Source organism: Oreochromis niloticus, linkage group LG12, assembly GCF_001858045.2.
Source record: "Oreochromis niloticus isolate F11D_XX linkage group LG12, O_niloticus_UMD_NMBU, whole genome shotgun sequence".
NCBI classification, from domain to species: domain Eukaryota; kingdom Metazoa; phylum Chordata; class Actinopteri; order Cichliformes; family Cichlidae; genus Oreochromis; species Oreochromis niloticus.
Genome location: NC_031977.2, coordinates 10,660,472 through 10,677,473, shown reverse-complemented (window position 1 = coordinate 10,677,473; position 17,002 = coordinate 10,660,472). Strand labels below are relative to the sequence as shown.

The 17,002-nt window shown below is 39.2% G+C and overlaps 1 protein-coding gene across 6 annotated transcripts in view; it reads right to left on the bottom strand.

The window, feature by feature from the left end:
- The window catches only part of rimbp2b (RIMS binding protein 2b), a 97,610-nt gene that overhangs the window by 53,744 nt on the left and 26,864 nt on the right, over positions 1-17,002 (bottom strand). The window contains exon 1 of one of the 6 annotated variants that reach the window (XM_025896883.1): positions 7,749-7,841. The exons of the other annotated variants lie outside the window; for them this stretch is intronic. Coding sequence (XP_025752668.1) covers positions 7,749-7,793 — 45 coding nt within the window. The 5' untranslated portion in view covers positions 7,794-7,841. Of the gene's footprint in view, positions 1-7,748; positions 7,842-17,002 lie in introns of those variants that run through there. 6 annotated transcript variants of the gene reach the window in all.

Below are 17,002 nucleotides of genomic sequence, written 5' to 3'. Positions count from 1 at the left end.
ACAGAGAACGAGAATCTCGCAAAACCTGCCATGATCAAATTAATTCACATCGAACCAAGCTGCCTGTTTGTCTGCACACTTGGGCCCCGACCAGATAAGCTGATTATAACACAAAATATTACATGCTGTCCTATTTGTTCTGATCCACTGTTATCCTAGTGTCCCTGGTAATACAAAATCACTGACCTATGAAATGTCAAGGTACACTTAGATGGATAATTACAAGGTATGTGATCCTTCAGATCTAAAACCTGCGCACAAATAGGAGCGTTTATCATCAGTGGTGACAATTATGTCTAATAATTTTATGCGCTGAAATGACCGAGGAGTCACAGGGCCACAGGGCCTCCCTCTTCCACCCACTGGATTACGACATGTGCTCTGCGTTATCAGACTGCAGTAACACTGTGTGGATGCTGTTGTGATACTGTGAATCACAGCATTAGGGCAGCAGACTTTGAACAACACCCCGCGCTGACCAGCACGGGCTCGGATGGCGCATCCCCTTTTGTTTGGCTCAGTTTAAAGGTCACTTCAACAGAATGTAGTGATAAACTCTTAAATGATGCTTCTACACTGGTTTCCGCTAATTTAACTGTCTCCCTGCCCCGCAAAATTAGAGCTCACATAGTTATGGGCAAAAGGGCTGTCACCAGCTGAGGTGCCTTTGATCCTGTGCCAGAGACACAGACATATGCTGTTCCATCCTGCAGGGAGGAGCTGTACTGGATGCAGGGTACAGCTCTTCATTGCCTTTCCATTCATTAACCACATTTCAACAGCTGGCAACCAATTAGTTTGCTCTCCAAACTCCAAAACCAATATAATGAGTACAACTTCACTTTTGTATCCTTTGTTAAGGGGAAACAAACTTGTGTTTGTGTTGGCAAAATAAAGTTTATACAGTGCGCATGCATGCCTTCTAGTCATGAGAAGGCATGCATCCTCTAACACTTGTTTCCATTTGTCAGAGCGCTTTTTCTAACAGCAACAGGCTTTGACATATCTCATTCAGCTTACCGTCAAAGTTCATCAGTAGCTTGCGAACCCACAGTTGTTCATTAATGTGTCTTTAACGCTAAAAAAAAAAGAACAACATAGATTGAGAGGGACAAGGTCATCCAGGTTTGATGTAGAAAACCATCTCCTTTTGAACGCACGTATCAAAAAGAACTGACTTTCTGCTGAAGTGATTACTGTGAGGTGTCTGACTTGGCTTTTGGCCTCAGCATAACCGTGCTGACTCTCTGATGTGAGGAGTTTTTGCATTAGGTTGTGGCTGAGATCCTGTGTGCAGTAATAGGAGACAGGTGGTGCCCAGGAGGAGATAAAGAGTGAGGTTCTCACCCCACAGGATTCTGGCACAATCGCAGCAGAAACAGACGCTCTTGCCTCCCCATTTGGGGGACAATTTCTAACCATCACGCGCCAGAATACAGGGCACCCAATTACTCGTCAAACCTGAGTAGCAAACACGGGGACCTGCTGCCTACAGCGTTCAAGTGCCAAACACAGTGGTCAAATGCAGAAACTGGATAATGCATGCACTGGCCAGATACTATACTCAATTCAGTTCAGTTGCTAGTCGCTTTACTTTTGCAGACTAATTATGTAAGTTAAGCTTTAAGAAAGTGAGCAGGTGAGAAGTTAAAGAAAAAGACTAAAGAGATCAAGTAGATTAGTAAAAGTACTGTGTGTGTGTAAAAGCAACGTTAGCTGTGCTGTGAAGCTGTATCAACTTGTATCAAATATCGAATCAACTTTATTATCTGCGTGCGTTAGCACTCCTAACTGCTGCTTAGCACCAATTAGCAAGTACAAGTAAGGCTGGAAATGTCACTGAGAATGTGATTAGTGCTGTAGACGTGTGCTCTAAGAACTAAGATTTACATATATACATCATGGTCCTTTGATCTTTTGTTCTTTGTAATAAATGAATAAATCAAAACAGCAATAGTTAGCCAGCAATCTGAGTCATTTTTGAGAATACAAAAATTATCATGTCAGTGGTGCCTTTAATTAAGCAGCTCATTAAAAAAACAAAAAACAACCTCACGCTTGTATCCAGAGCACGAAGCAGACAAAATGTTACCCGCAGTAAGAAGATCGATAAATCAAGCTTTGTTCGCAGAGCGCAAGGAAAAATACTTCATCACAAATAAACAATGTGATAAATAAAAAAATGCAAGGCTCAACAAAAGTAAAGCGGGTTATCCAGCAGTGGCCTCTGAGGACACGCAGGGTTTTCTAAACCATTTCAGCTCGAGAACTGAGGTTAAAGATTTTGAGCGACTTATGATACACCAGCTTTTTACAGTGGATTATGGATAAAACTATCTAAACTACTGATAGACCTCAAAAGTTTGCAAAAACTACCTGAAGAGCAAAGTCACAGTGCTCAACGTCACTTGACCTCAATCCCTGTGAACATTAATCAGCATTTTTTTTATCTATGTATGTTTAGGCCTTTTTATTCTTGTTGATAGGAGAGTGTAGAGAAGACAGGAAAACTGGGAGAAAGACATGTAGTAAACCTTCTCAGGGCAGATTTGAACCCAGCCACTCTGCATTAGTCTTATGGCATAGAAGTGACCAGCTCTACTAAGTAAGCTATACTGGCACCGCCTCTGACATCACCAACAAATGAAAACAAACCATGATGTGTCAAATAGATATGCAAGTAATTTGTCAGTGTGGAGGGAAATTTGTTTTGCGTCATAGTAGCGTGACATTTTACCCACACTGCAGCCCTTTGATGATTACAATGGTCGTTCCTATTGCAATGGTGATCAAGCTAAGCTTTCATCAGAAACACAGGCTCCATATAGTAAGATGGAAGAGATTCTAAACTAATGCATAAAGGCTGGAAAAATAGCCTTCATCATTATATTGCTCTGCATTTTTTCCTTGGTATCGAAGTCAAAATCCATGTATCTGCATTTAATCTTCAGTTATTCATAATCTCTGGCTCTCTTCTACAGCTTATCTTTTGTCCCGTCTGTCTTCCTGATACTGGTTGGCTAATTCTGCAGCAGGTTTCTTCCTGTTAAAAGGAAGTTTTTCCTTCCCACTGTCTCCAATTGCTTGCTCAAAGGGTTTGATTATTGGGGTTTTCTTTGTATTGTTGTGGGATCTTTACCTTAAAATACAAAACCCCTTGAGGTGACGGTTATTGTGATTTGGCACTATATAAATAACATCAAATAGAAAATGCATTCACATACAGTACCAGTGTGATACACTTGAAAAATATATACATTTCTTTATCTTTAACTTTCTTGGTGCTTTTATTACAGGTACATCCCCACCTCCACCATCACCTCCCACCTTCCTGTTTTCAGCTCCATCTTTAACTTCACTCTTGTCCTCACATGTCCAAAACAACTCACCTCTCCTACTGTGTCCTATCTCGTCCATCCTCGTCACTTCCGATGCAGCTGTCAGTGTGTTTAAATCAGCTGCCTGCAGCTTCACTTCCTATATAGCAGAGCTCGTCTCACTACCATTCTGTAAAACCTTTGCTTTCACTGTTGCCCTTCTGTCGCATATCACTCCTGGCATCCTTTTTCACCCTGCCTGCACTCCCATCTACACCTCTCCGTCACACCTTTCTGTCATATTCACTACTAATTAAAACAGAGTATGGGTTTAGAGAACATGCATTAATAAAATCAGCGTAAGAAGGAATATTATTTTCATCAACACAAATTCAATATATTTCTTCCTCTTTACATATTACACAGTGATTTTTCTCTTAGATAAGGCATGTGTGTTAAATTAACCTTATATGGTAAATTATGTTTAATTTATTTATATGTGCACATTTTTGAAAATGCAAGAATTCTGAGGTGACATGTGTGTCCCTAACTTGTTTTCATTTTTACATTTTATAATGAGAAAAATCTTCTGGGATTTTTTTTTTTTTTTTTTAATGAACCAACAGAAACATGGGCGTATGTTAAAAAGAAGTAAACAACTTAATTCCTCCTACACTTGCAGACGCTGTGGTCACACAGTCATAGTAGCTTGGAACAAATGAGAAGGCGTCCCTGCTCAGGCTCAATTTAGGAAAAAATAGAAGAGAATAACTAAAGCAGGGAGCTCTGTAAATCCACCATTTATGGGGACTACACTTCCCAAACTAATTTTGTTGTTTGTTGTTGATGTCTTAGACAATAAAAAACAAACAAACAACGTCATCACAGTTGATGTTTCTGTCAAACTGAATAGTAGTGTAGAGTGATGTAAAGCCTGCTGTGCACAACCAACAGCTTAACAGAAAACAAGCCTCTTGTGTGAGTCCAGCATTAGCATATAAACAAGAGCCTGGAGTAGATGGCTGCTGCTGCTGCTGCACAAGGCTCAATTGTCAATATGTTCGCTGGGCCTCATCCAGGGATCAGAGGGGGGCTGTCAGGACTTTGATTCCTTCACACAGGGGACAGAATAAACAGCAGAAAAACAACACTCCAACCTGTCAATCACAAGACTCTCCATTTCTATCACAATAAACTCCAATTTGAGTATTCAGCTAAACAAAAAAGGCTCCAATGTAGGTATTTGTGTTGGGAAAGTTTTCTACACCGCTTAAGATGGTCCAAAATAGACAAGTGGGTAACGGCGCTAATCTAGTACCATTCTCCCTGAAAGGAGCTTCCCTTTTCTCCTTCACTCCATTGCAATGAAGTTTTAGTAGGAGTGAGGTTAATTCTGTCATCTATTACACACAGTTTAATAATGCTGCCAACATTAGTAAACATACATAACCTTCCATAACCTGCCATTGAGCTACATGAATGCCTTAAAAAGAAGCAGTTTTAACACATCTCTGTCTACATTTACTGCCTTAGAGTCAGCTAAAAGTCAAGGTTTTCACACGTTTGTACGATTGCTATGAATAGCTGGGAGCCCACAGTAACAATTAATACAGTGTGTGGTGTTTGATGGTTGCTTCCATCAAAGTGCAGTCCAGAACAATCAGTGAGTACACAAAATTACCCATACTGTATCCTTTGTATAACACAGGATATCTCTCCTCTGAGAACACTTGAGCAAATGTTAAACTGCTTTCAGCAGTTACCATGGCATTTGTGCTGCCAGGGCATTTTTTTTTGTTTGAAACTGGAGTGAAGCAGCTTTGCAAAAGCTGCTCACACATACAAGTTTATTCAGAACTTAGCTGTGTATCTTACTACTCCACAAATTTTCTGTGGAGTCTGAAATGGCACAGAAACGTCTCCATCTGATATTAAATTGAAGCAAGAGAAGGCGTATGAAAAGTGTGTGTGTGCCTGTGTGTGTATGAGGAGATAAAGGAGAGTCTGATAGGGTCAACAGTTCTCTGATATCTCTGTTCATTTAATTAATACTTTGAACTACTTCAAATATATTTCCAAGGCTCATTTACCACCTTAGTCTCAGCGAAATGTTGATATTTGAGGTTCAGAAGTCAAATCAGACACAGTCACTAACGCATTTTTAATTTGAGAAACACAACTTCTGTTCAAATCCCATGTTCTTACGATGTGCTCTAATTTTCAGGCAATTAAACAGAAAGTTTAGTTGGTATTTACTTACTGTTCTTACAACTTTAAGGGAAACTGGGACTGTTTGCAAATTAAGCTTACAATCTTTGCATTTGTGCTGAGGAAAAAATAGAGATACTCATGTCTGTTTATTAAATACAAAGTTGCAACCAGCAGCTTTGTATCTGTTTTTTTCATACCATTTTGATACACAAATATAAGCTAATGCTAATGCTAATGCATACTTGTCTGCACGCTAAATTTAAAGCTAGAACCATCTGCTGGTTAAGTATTTAGAAACTGTTGCTATAATGTTGAAATGGTAAAAGTTAAACCAATAACTTTACTTTGTGAACTAATGTAAATACATTTATGTAGCTAATTCAAACCCTGTCTCATTTAAAAGTAGCTTTGATTAGCACAAAAGTTGAAAACAGAGAAATACGGTTCTTTTTTTGTTTGGATTCAATGACAAAAATTAGCTTGAAGAGCTGCTAATACATTTGTAGTAGCAGTTTGTTTTTGCTCTTTTTTAAAAACAAATTTTGGACAAAACCAGTCGACTGTATATTTTCGGTTATTTTAACACTAGTCTTTTTGCTAAGCTAATCTCTCTTACACGCGTACAGGCTATATTTGAAGCAAGAAGTGTTAGCTGGCTAAGCATTTTAAAACTACAGGTGGACATGCGCCTTAACATTAATGAGGCCATAATTATTCTGGAAATACATAAAATTCTGAAATACAGACTCAATTACCTCCTTAGTTGAAGCTAAATGCGTATATCTGAGTAGCCCATTAGCTTTGATTAGCATAAACTAGGAGCTGCTGTAACTCCAGAAACTGTTACTGTTATGGTGTCTGTATGTATTAAATAAAAAATGTATAATTTGTGAGCTTTTAAGCTGCTGGTGTAGCAACAGCAGTAATGCTGTTTGGAGTTTTCTTTTCCCCATTGTGTCAGTCTTTGCAAAAGCTATTATCTGTCATTTTATATGAAAATAAACTATATTTTTAGTTAACTGCTGCTACGATGTTGCCAAGACTTTAATGTTACAATAATATATCTTTAGCAATAATATTCTTATCCACATACTCTTGATTTTTGCTTACTTACTTCTTTGACAACTGTGTTCGCCTTTGCAATATTCTTTTATATTGTATATGCAACACACCAATATTGCAATAGTAAACGTACAACATAGTTTTGTACTTAAAGAATCTTGTTTGTTTCACACAGGCATACCATGAAACAGGCCTTGTTAACAGTTAATTTCAAATTACAGTGCATCTTATATATGAACTAATTAATTACAGCCTTATACTACATACATTTTAGTAGACGGCATATTAAGAATTCAAGGCATATTCAAAGCTCTGTTAAACCTGCCAAGAGCACTGGGCAATATGGCATATTAAACAATAAGTGCAATGTTGCCAGCTGTCTCTATTCAGAAGTGGGATGCCTTTGTAAATACAGCCCTCTTGGAATGAAAATGAGGTAGAGCACACAGAAAACCCTCTGACAACAGAGGACAGATCATCCTTTCTTCTTCCGCTGGCCCTCGCTGACCTGCCCTCACCCTCCCGTAAACAAAGAGAGAGAGACAGAAAAAAAGCTGCACATTTACACCTTTAACCGACTCTTTAAAAGCTGCTCCGGTTTGGTATGCAGGAAGGCTGCTGCAATTTGGTGTGCAAACAAACCAGTGCACCATGCATTCTTGGAAATGCTTAGTGACTTGGAAAAGTCACTATCAATATGAATTAAGATTAAGAAAAAGGGGTCAAGGTAAAGGCAAAGAAAAGGGGAAAGGTAAGATGAGAGGGAGAGTGATTGGTAGCTGGCTGCCATTCTGGCCCGGAGGCCCTGCGGCTGATGCACGGGGTTGCGTAATGGTTCTGCATGCAATGTGAAACACAGTAAACAGGACTTCAGCGCATGAAGCTGAAGAGACCACTCAAGCCTTCTGGGGAAGGGAAGTTATTTCAGTGAACCCATACATACACAGGATGAGACAGCCATGTTTTGACACAGTGCACTAAAAATAGCACATTCTTAATAGAAAAAAACTGAGTGCCATGCAAATCTAGGCTCGCACATGAGGGGAGCGATAAAACGTTTCCTCCAAAGAGAGACCAACTAGGGGGCATGGTAAATAAGAGAAAGAGTGACCCGTTGCAGGGTAAACTACTCAGAATATAAAATCATTCATAACTCACCATGACAGTGATCCCACCTGACAACCACGCATCGCAGAACCACATTTACATACAATAAAAGAGCCGAAGCAATTAAGGATCAGAATGAGCAACTTTGCAGATCTGTTATGTAATTCCCAGCCTGTGGGACCATGTGTTAGAAAATGGCGGCAGGCAAGCATGTTTTGTGCTGCACATATATGGTTGTTAATCACGCTCGGTCTCTTTGCTCTCTTTCCATTTCCAGAGAAGTAGAAGCCTGGCGGCAGCCAACCTGCGGCGCCGCAGCACGTGCAGGCTGGACTTCAGCATCGCTGCGAATGTCACACAATGTTAACTTGCACACTGGAGGCCAGCCTACGGTTAGAGGATCACGAGGACAACCTATAAATGGCGCCTTTTCACGCAACTCTGGATGAAAAGTTTACAGCATTGATTGGATTTCATAGTTTTACATTTCATTTTATTTTTATAGATATCAAATGCATTGGGTGAATGTAAATGAAAGGTTGCAGATCAGAGAGTAAGCTGCTCAAATACATGTCAAATAGACTTAGAGGTGCAAAACGTGCAGGTCCTTTAGGAAACCAGTGGGAATACTGATGAGTACAGGTATTTTTCCGAGCACACAGACAGAGCAGGTAGCACACATGAAGAGATGAACAGGTACTCTGTTGGAGCCACATAAAGGAACACATCTCTCTCTTTTCTCTCTCTTGTTCTCTCTCTCTCGCTGTCGGTAGCATGAGAGAAGATTTCTGCAGGGCGTGTTGGAGTGTGAGTCATCATCATTGCAGAGAGAGAGAGAGAAAGAGGGGAGAGGCATTCTTTAAGTCGAAGACAGAGCTTATGGCAGCAATGCAGCATGGAAACACCAAACGCATCGGCCTTTATCAGGGTTAAAAACCTCTACACATACCAAACAACCGCATTTAAGTGAGTCCCACGACAGCATCCCAGCACAGGAAGGAAATGCCATCTTGTTGTTATACAACAACAGGCCAGAACTGAAGCTTCAGTGAAACCTACTGACTCACAACATAATCCAGTGAGTTAGTGTAAAAGCCTGAATAATTATGGCTATGTTCACACTGCAGGCGAAAGCGCATCAAATCCGATTTTTTTGACCCTATGCGGCCCATATCCGATCATGGTATGACAGTCTGAACGGCACAAATCCGATATTTTCAAATCCGATCTGGGTCACTTTCGTATGTGGTACTGAATCCGATACATATCCGATGTTTTAGAAAGCGACTGCTGTTTGAACGGTCATGTCGCATTAAATCCGTCTTTTACGTCACTGACACAAGACACACGCCAACTATCAGCGCCGGAGAAGACATCGCGAACGCTTCCTGGCCATCCAATGTAGATGTTAGTGAAACTGTTGGGAAGACAACGTGAACATTTTATTTGTACTGTATAATCTGCAGATTCTGACAGAAATCTGCAACTATCCTTTGAAGCACCGCTCCTCTAAAACAGCAATAAGGATCATTATTAGGTTATTTACATAATTATGTAAATAACAGAATAATTTAAAGCAAAAATTGGGAAACGTAAAGTCCGAAGTCTTTATATTAAGGAACATCAGTCAAACAATATTGTTTGCTCTGGGTCTAAACAGAACGCGTTGTGTGTGACATCTTCCTTTGCGCATGCGGGCCGCTTTGAGCGTTCACACTAGAGCGCGTTTGCTGTCACATTTTATTTGTAGTGTGAACAAGCAGACCAAAAAATCGGATTTGATCAAAAAATCGGAATTGAGCATTAAGACCTGCAGTGTGAACGTAGCCTATGAGTGAGTTTCCATTGTGGCCATGTTACTATAATAAACACAGACGTGGACACGCCACTGTAGTTCGATAAGCTGGAAATCAGAAAATCAGTCAAATAACTGCACAACAAGTATTTTAGGTTATTTAATAGAAAAAAAATAATGTACTCATATATATATATTGATTAGTGTTTAATTACTTCCAATAGATTGATGCAGGATGCTAAACTTAGAATTAATCCATTAAAAATACATAGGAGCAGGCACCGGTTTTTGGAAGCCACCATGTCGCCATCTTTAATACAGTGGCCATCGCCATTATGCCCAATCGTTTCATTCAATCTATGACCATTTTAACATTTTTAATCATCTCTTTCTCATCATGCCTTTCTCCTCTGCTCTGTCTCCTCCTTTATTTCCCCCTCATCCTTTTCTTCGTCACCTAAAGCTTCATTTTCTGAACTGAAGTCAACTAACACATGGAAATGTGCAAATGCATGTTTATTCATTCCCGATATTCAATATATTCACTCTACAATAACAAAAAAGAAAAAACCCCAACAATCAGATCACCTTATATGAGCAAGAACTTGGTGACAGTGGGAAGGAAAAAACTCAATTTTAACAGGAAGAAACCTCTGGCAGAACAAGATTTAGGGAGGGGCAGCCATCTGCCATGACCTGTTGGGGTTGGAGGGCACAATTACTCACAATTGTCACACTTAGTATTCTTAGCACATTAGACATGTGTCCTTCCTGTCCATGGACAGATGCCAACAAGCTAAAGAACAACAACAACAGTTGGCTATAAGCCAACACTGTGACAGCTAAGGTTAGACTCAAGTCCCCCAGAAATCACACTTTCCTTCAGATAAACAATAAGCTTACGTTCTCACATCACACAAGAGATTTTATTTGCTGTGAATCCAAGTCCAAGAATGTTAGATCCGAATCAAAGAAAGGTTCACTTACACCGGCTAACAGCAGCAAAAACAGCAGCAGTTGACTGCAATCTATCACTGGTGATATTATATGATATATAATGGTGATATTTTACATACTCTAGCTTTAAATTGTTATTTGCAGCCCAACAATCATTAGCAACAATTTTAATAAATCTTAAAGTTAAAACTCAAAATATTATCTGGTTGCAGCTTCTCCAATATAGGCATGTGTTTGTTTTCTTTATATTAAATAACTGGCAACAAGTTTATTAATAAATCTGACTGTTGCCAAATGAGGTATAATATAAAATAAAACACTTTAAATAGGAGTTAGTTATGGTTAATATTCATTGTACTTTAAAGACTAGATGATGACAATATTAAAAAGCCATTAGTAATAATTGCTATTACTTATAGCAATGGTTGTTTGGTTAAAATATAAAACATTTATGAAATATGATATAAGCCAGAAAGCGGTGTTATCTTATTCTGTGAAAGACAAACAAAATATTGCGAGTTTAGGAGAAAGCTGCCCGTCTGTGACATATTTTGTAACAAAGAGACGTTGACTATTTCTAGAAACTTCCAGCAATATTAGGAACCTTCCAGAAGGAGCTATCTGACACAGTGCAGGCAGAATTTCTCAAAAAGTTAAGACTGACAGTTAACACATGACTAGTTTCCCCATTAAATAGACAACTACATTACCCATAACCAAATCTGAAAAAAAAAGGACAATTAAGCACATGTTCCTGAAGTAAGTCAGACACATACAGGCTGATGCTCTCATTAAGACAGCATCAAAAAGAAAATTTCAATCATTGCCTGATATTTCCCTTGACCTCCCAGATATTCTCACCCACACTGTAATATTTCAATTCCCAAATCATGCTCTCTAGCCTGGCCTTACCTTCTCCCACACAGAGACAGTGCAAGCCTTGAAGACTAGTTCCCTCATATCCAGACTGCAATCAGGCAGGAACCTGTGGTACGTTTTCTTCTCCCCAAGTCTGCCTGGATTGTCATGAAGACGACGTGACAGACGGACCTCTAGTCACAGAACTCTAAAAGCTGCTGCATAAGTCTGCAACCTGATCCTGAAGTTCAGCTAAGTCCGTGCTGCTATTCAACCCGACAGATTAAATTACTGACTGTGGCCAGTGTTCCACCAGCCTGATATTACCCCGTCACAGACTCTAAATTAATATGAACCTAAGGCCACTGTATAAACTGCATCTGGTAAAAGACAGTGTGTTAACAGAGCAGCTGTAAAATTACAAATCCTTTAAAAAGTCAATAGTTGTTTAAATATAGTTATATATATTCTTGCAGGACTCGCTGGTATGCTTTCTAAATAAAAAATAAAAATATTAATCTATGCAACAACATGATGATGATGAAAGAAGTTGAAGCCTTAGCTTAGTTGGGCTCGATGAAATGCCCACTGTACCTGCAAGAAAACACTGAAATATGACTGAAATATTTCATAGCAGGCAGTATTATTTCTCAGCTAAAAAACAGCCTAAAAACAGGCTGCCTGACTTATTATTCCAACCAATCAATAAGCCAGCCGGGCATTATGTAGTTCAAATAAGTCACAGTTCAAAACCACTACATTACATGCAGTTATCTTTAAGCTCAAAAATATGCTCCTATTATTCTGTTGCTAATAACTAAGGACCTGGAAAAGTCAGTCTGGACTCCACCAATACACACTCAAACAGAGTGTGCACAAAAGATTGCCGTTTAAATTTGTTAACCTCCCCAAAAGAAGTCAAGCAACAAAAAAACAGTAATAATCTGCGAGGTCAAACAGGAACCCAGGGTAACGTTAGGTAACTAAAGGCCTCTCTCACTTTGTCCACAAACCAGGAGAACACTGAAGAACAATGAGCATGTGCACGGCATGGCTGCAAGGAGAAAGCAAACACTCTCTAAAAACAACAAAGCGGCCCATCTGCAGTTTGCTAAAGATCACAATGACAAGCCAGAAGCCCAGTTTGAGCAATATTAACTGTGTTATGTTTGGAGAAAGGGCAATACTGCATTCCAGCATAAGAAGATTATCCCATCAGTGGTGCCTGCAATGGTTTGGTCCTGTTTCACTACGTTACAGTCAGGATGGATTTCCATTTTTGATTAAACAATGAATTCTGAATTATCCTGGTAAAGTCTAAATGAAAATGTCAGGACATCTGTCCATGAACTGAATCTTAAGAAAAGGTTGGTCATGCAGGAAGACAATGCCCCTAAGCACACGAGACGCTCTACTGAAAGAAAGAAAATGGTAGAAGAAAAAGTTAATGTTGTGAAATGGCCAAGTCAAAGTCTTGACCTTAATCTAACAGAAATGTTGTGGAATGGCCTGAAGCAAATAGTTCATGTGAGGAAATCCACCAAGATTCCCACATAGGAAGCAGAGCAACGAGCTGAAATTCCTCCAAGCCAACATGCAGGATCGATTAACAGATAAACATTTAAAATGCGCCAGCATGGAATCATGTTTTTACTCAGTAAATAAATGACTTTTTATTCTTTTCTGTCTTTTCTACTTTTGCAGCTGATAATCTGTTGATATTTCAGCTTCATGTGTGGAAATACATAAAAGAAATTAGGATTCAGCCTAATCAAGTTCAACTGACATGTCCCTGTGATGCGTTGCTTTCTCTTCCAGTCCCAAAGAGTCCAAGTAAAACCATAAAAACAATGTTCAGCTTTAATTTTGAGAAATACGGTCACATGCAGCTTGTGGATTGCGGGATGCTGATAAAATACAAAACATAGTGAACATTTATTCACACCAATTCTGTCAAAGAACAACACTCGCAGGAGTTTCCTTAGCCGGCTCTTATTTCCCTGGCAAGCTGTGCGATACCCAAGACATCAACTGAAAAGGAGTAAAAGAGCAAGATGGAAAGGAAGAGAGGTGCAATCTAGGCAAATGACCCAGAAAAAAACCTTTTTCATGTGAACAAAAAGTCATGTCAGTAGTGTGAGTCACACCAAGTCAGCCTGTCAGTACCACTTGCTGCGTACACTTATCCCAAAGTACATAGCTACCAAGAACAAAACCTCAAAGAGGGCAGCATCTTAAATGCAGCAAGAGGCAGGAGTCTGAATGTAACAGATGATAACAAGGTCAGAGAAAAAAGCACCATAACAAGCATTCCCGTCTGAGGCAGACGAGCACTCGAGACACGGCTCATCGCAACTGTTCTGACACTGCGAGAGACCAGCTTATCAGTCAGCTCCACTATCTACACAAGAAATGCTGTTAACCATCACTGGCCTTTAGTTTTACCCGAGCACCAATTAAGAGGCAGTAGACTGAACACAAGCACCCATTTCTGATGTTGTACAACTGTAAATATGTAGTGAATAGGTAGTGAGAAACTTTTAAGAAGATTAAAGGGTAGGCAGCAAGTATCTGCCAAAATGTAAACTTCAGTGACAACTACAAATATCGACAGTATCAGTATCAGGTCAATACTAGCACAATAGGATCGATACTTGTGAAGTGAAAATTACAATATATACCTCACACATGCACTAGGTTTTGTTGTTTTAACTAATTATTTTGTATCATTAAAATGTGTTCAGAATTTGCAAATTGATGATGATTCATGTTATAAGTATTAGTATCGGTATTGGTATCTCAAGTAGTGGTGATTTACTTGGTATCAGATCGCAGTATAGCACAGCACTAATGATAACCTCCGCTTATGATTTCCAGTTACTGGTTATTTCTTATCTGAGTGAAGTTGAACTCTGTAAATACTGACAAAAGGTGCTTTTACAGTATAAGCTTCTTTAGTAGATGATACACTGGATCATCCTTTAGGAAAGGAGACTGCATAACTAAAAACTGCCGCCGATTGTTAAATGTTAATTATAAGTAAAATTTGTTGATATATTTTTAACAACTGGGTTTTGAAACTAGATCCTCCAAAATTCTCCTTCACACTTTTCCTTGACTGTCTTCTGTAATGTGCATAATAGTGTTTTTGTAGGACATTATGACGTCTCAGTAAAGCTGACCTTTGATCTTTCGATAGAAAATGTTATCCCTTGACTATTCTGTTCTAGCTGACACATCTTTTCCCACACAATTAGAGAGAAGGGGGGTGCATGGATTTGTGCAACCACACAAAAGGAAACTACCAGGAAGGATGGAAGCCAAAGAAGTTTTCTTAAATAAATCAATAAATGATACCATATTGAACAAGTGTATGTTGTGCTAATGCACTCACTCAAGTTGTGAAATATTCCTCAGTCGACTGTTAGTGGTATTGTAACAAAGTGATTGGGAACAATGGCAACTTGACCGCGCACCAGTGCACAAAGCAAGGTCCATAATGCCATGGACGAGTGGGTTTGGTGTGGGATAACTTGACTGGCCTGCACAGAGTCCTGACCTCAACCTGACAGACTTTCTCATCCAACATCAGTGTCTGAGCTCACAAATGCACCTCTGGAAGAATGCTCAAAAATTCCAATAAACTTATGTGTGAATACGTGTGAATGCAGACAAGAGAACAGTTTTGGCTAAATAGTATTGATACAGTATAGATACAGCACGTACCATCAAGCTACAATGGTTTGAATCTGGCAAAAAGAGTTTTCCACTGCAAACTTTTGTAATATAGGCAGGAAATAAACATAATTAGAATAAACAAATGAAAACACTTTGGAGAGAATACAGTATGCATTATTAGTAGTAGTTAGCACCCCACCCCCACTACCCTGATAAGGATAAATGGAAGAGAATGGATGGATGGAAGTAATAGAAGCAGCAGCAGCAGCAGCAGTAGTAGTAGTAGTATTGCTCTTATTAACTGCTGTAAGAAATTATTTTCCCAAATATCAGTTAAAATAATTTCTTATTCTTCATTTTATTTAATATAACCTTGCAGGTTAAAAAATTATACTTCTGAACTCCTGTTTTGAGGAATTGATTTGGCTCTTGGCCGTTGCCATGTTGGTATTTTAAGACTAAATACTGGGATGAATTCGACAGACAAACTGAGGAAACTGCACACTCAGAGAATGAACTTGCTAACACAAGGTGGCTATTCCACTTTCATCATGTAGTTTACTCAAAACAGGCCCATATTCAAACAAATGAAGATGATTCTGTATTATTGAAACAAGTGGTAAAGTGTTTTATTGAATTTACAAGTCTAAAAAGTGGCAGGCTCCTTTTCTCACTGACTGTTACATATGCTAAAAAAAACACAACAACGCAGGTTTAAAGTATTACCAAACTGAGTTTCACTTTTCAGAGATTACATGCATCCTTTATGTGCAGTCTCTGTGCTGGAGAATAAACCAGGGTGTTACCAAAGTCAGGAGTCAGGTTTCCTCCTCAGCAGGCTAACAACAGCTCGACCACGTCATCGGTGCCACTCACGTCCAACTGTGGTTGGAAAGTTACAAAAAACCAAAAAAACCAACATAGATCGACTAATCAACTGAAAAAAAACCAATCAACATAAATATGAATGAAGGGGTAAACACTATTTTGGGTTTATGAAGTGTCCCTTTAAACTGTTCTTTCACTTGACAGTGCAGCTTGGGGATTTCAGTAACAGGCATTGTAATTAGCCACCACATAATAGGAATGACCTTATTAAGCTGCTGCTGGGTCACGAGCAGATTTAGGTTATCAAAACACACACTCTACAAAGTATTCTTTTATTTAAAGTACTATCATTTTATTATTATTCTTTTTAAACCCAGCTGGCACTCGACTGCACAAACACACACAATGCCTGATCTTTCTTTAGGAGTATCAATATTTATGCAGTGGATGAGTCCATATATACCAGCGGTGAGTCCAAAAATCAATGCATGCCTGCTACATATTTTAATCTCCCTATGAAGGTCACATTATCCACCAATGCCTGAGAGGACAAACACACACACACAGAGAAAGCAGCTAGCAGTGTTTGCATTCACGCCACCCTGACCCTTTTACTAGTACAACTAATGTCACTGAAGCACACACAGTTTTAAAGACTAGAAAAAGAGACGGCGCTCATCAGCCCCAAAAAGATTTATGTAAACCATGACGTTGAAGGCGCTTCATCTGAAAAGGCTGCGTTTTCATGGTTTAGCTCTGTGTAACTCATGTACATTATAGATGAGGCACAAGAGAATAGGAGTGTTCAGTGGAGCCCTATCGCTTACCAAAAGGCCAATCTAAATCTCCTATATCATGACTAACCACTACTTCAGAGCCATGGGGGTAACACAGAAACAACCTCAGCCTTCCCTGAAGGCTGCCGTAAACTTCAGCACAACAATCCAAGCCAACAAGGAGCTGCAGCGAAAAAAAATAAAAATAAAATAGATTTTCACAGCGCTTCAAAGCTAAAACTGAGGAACTGCCAAAGAGATTCCTGCCATCATATGAATATGTCACTTTGCTAACAGAGCTTATGAAAATTAGATGAACATTTTACGATCTTGTTAAAACCGGTTACATTATTAAAAGGGCACATTCATCCTGCGAGGTGAGGAAAGAGAGCCCGTAGCAGATTGAAAATTTA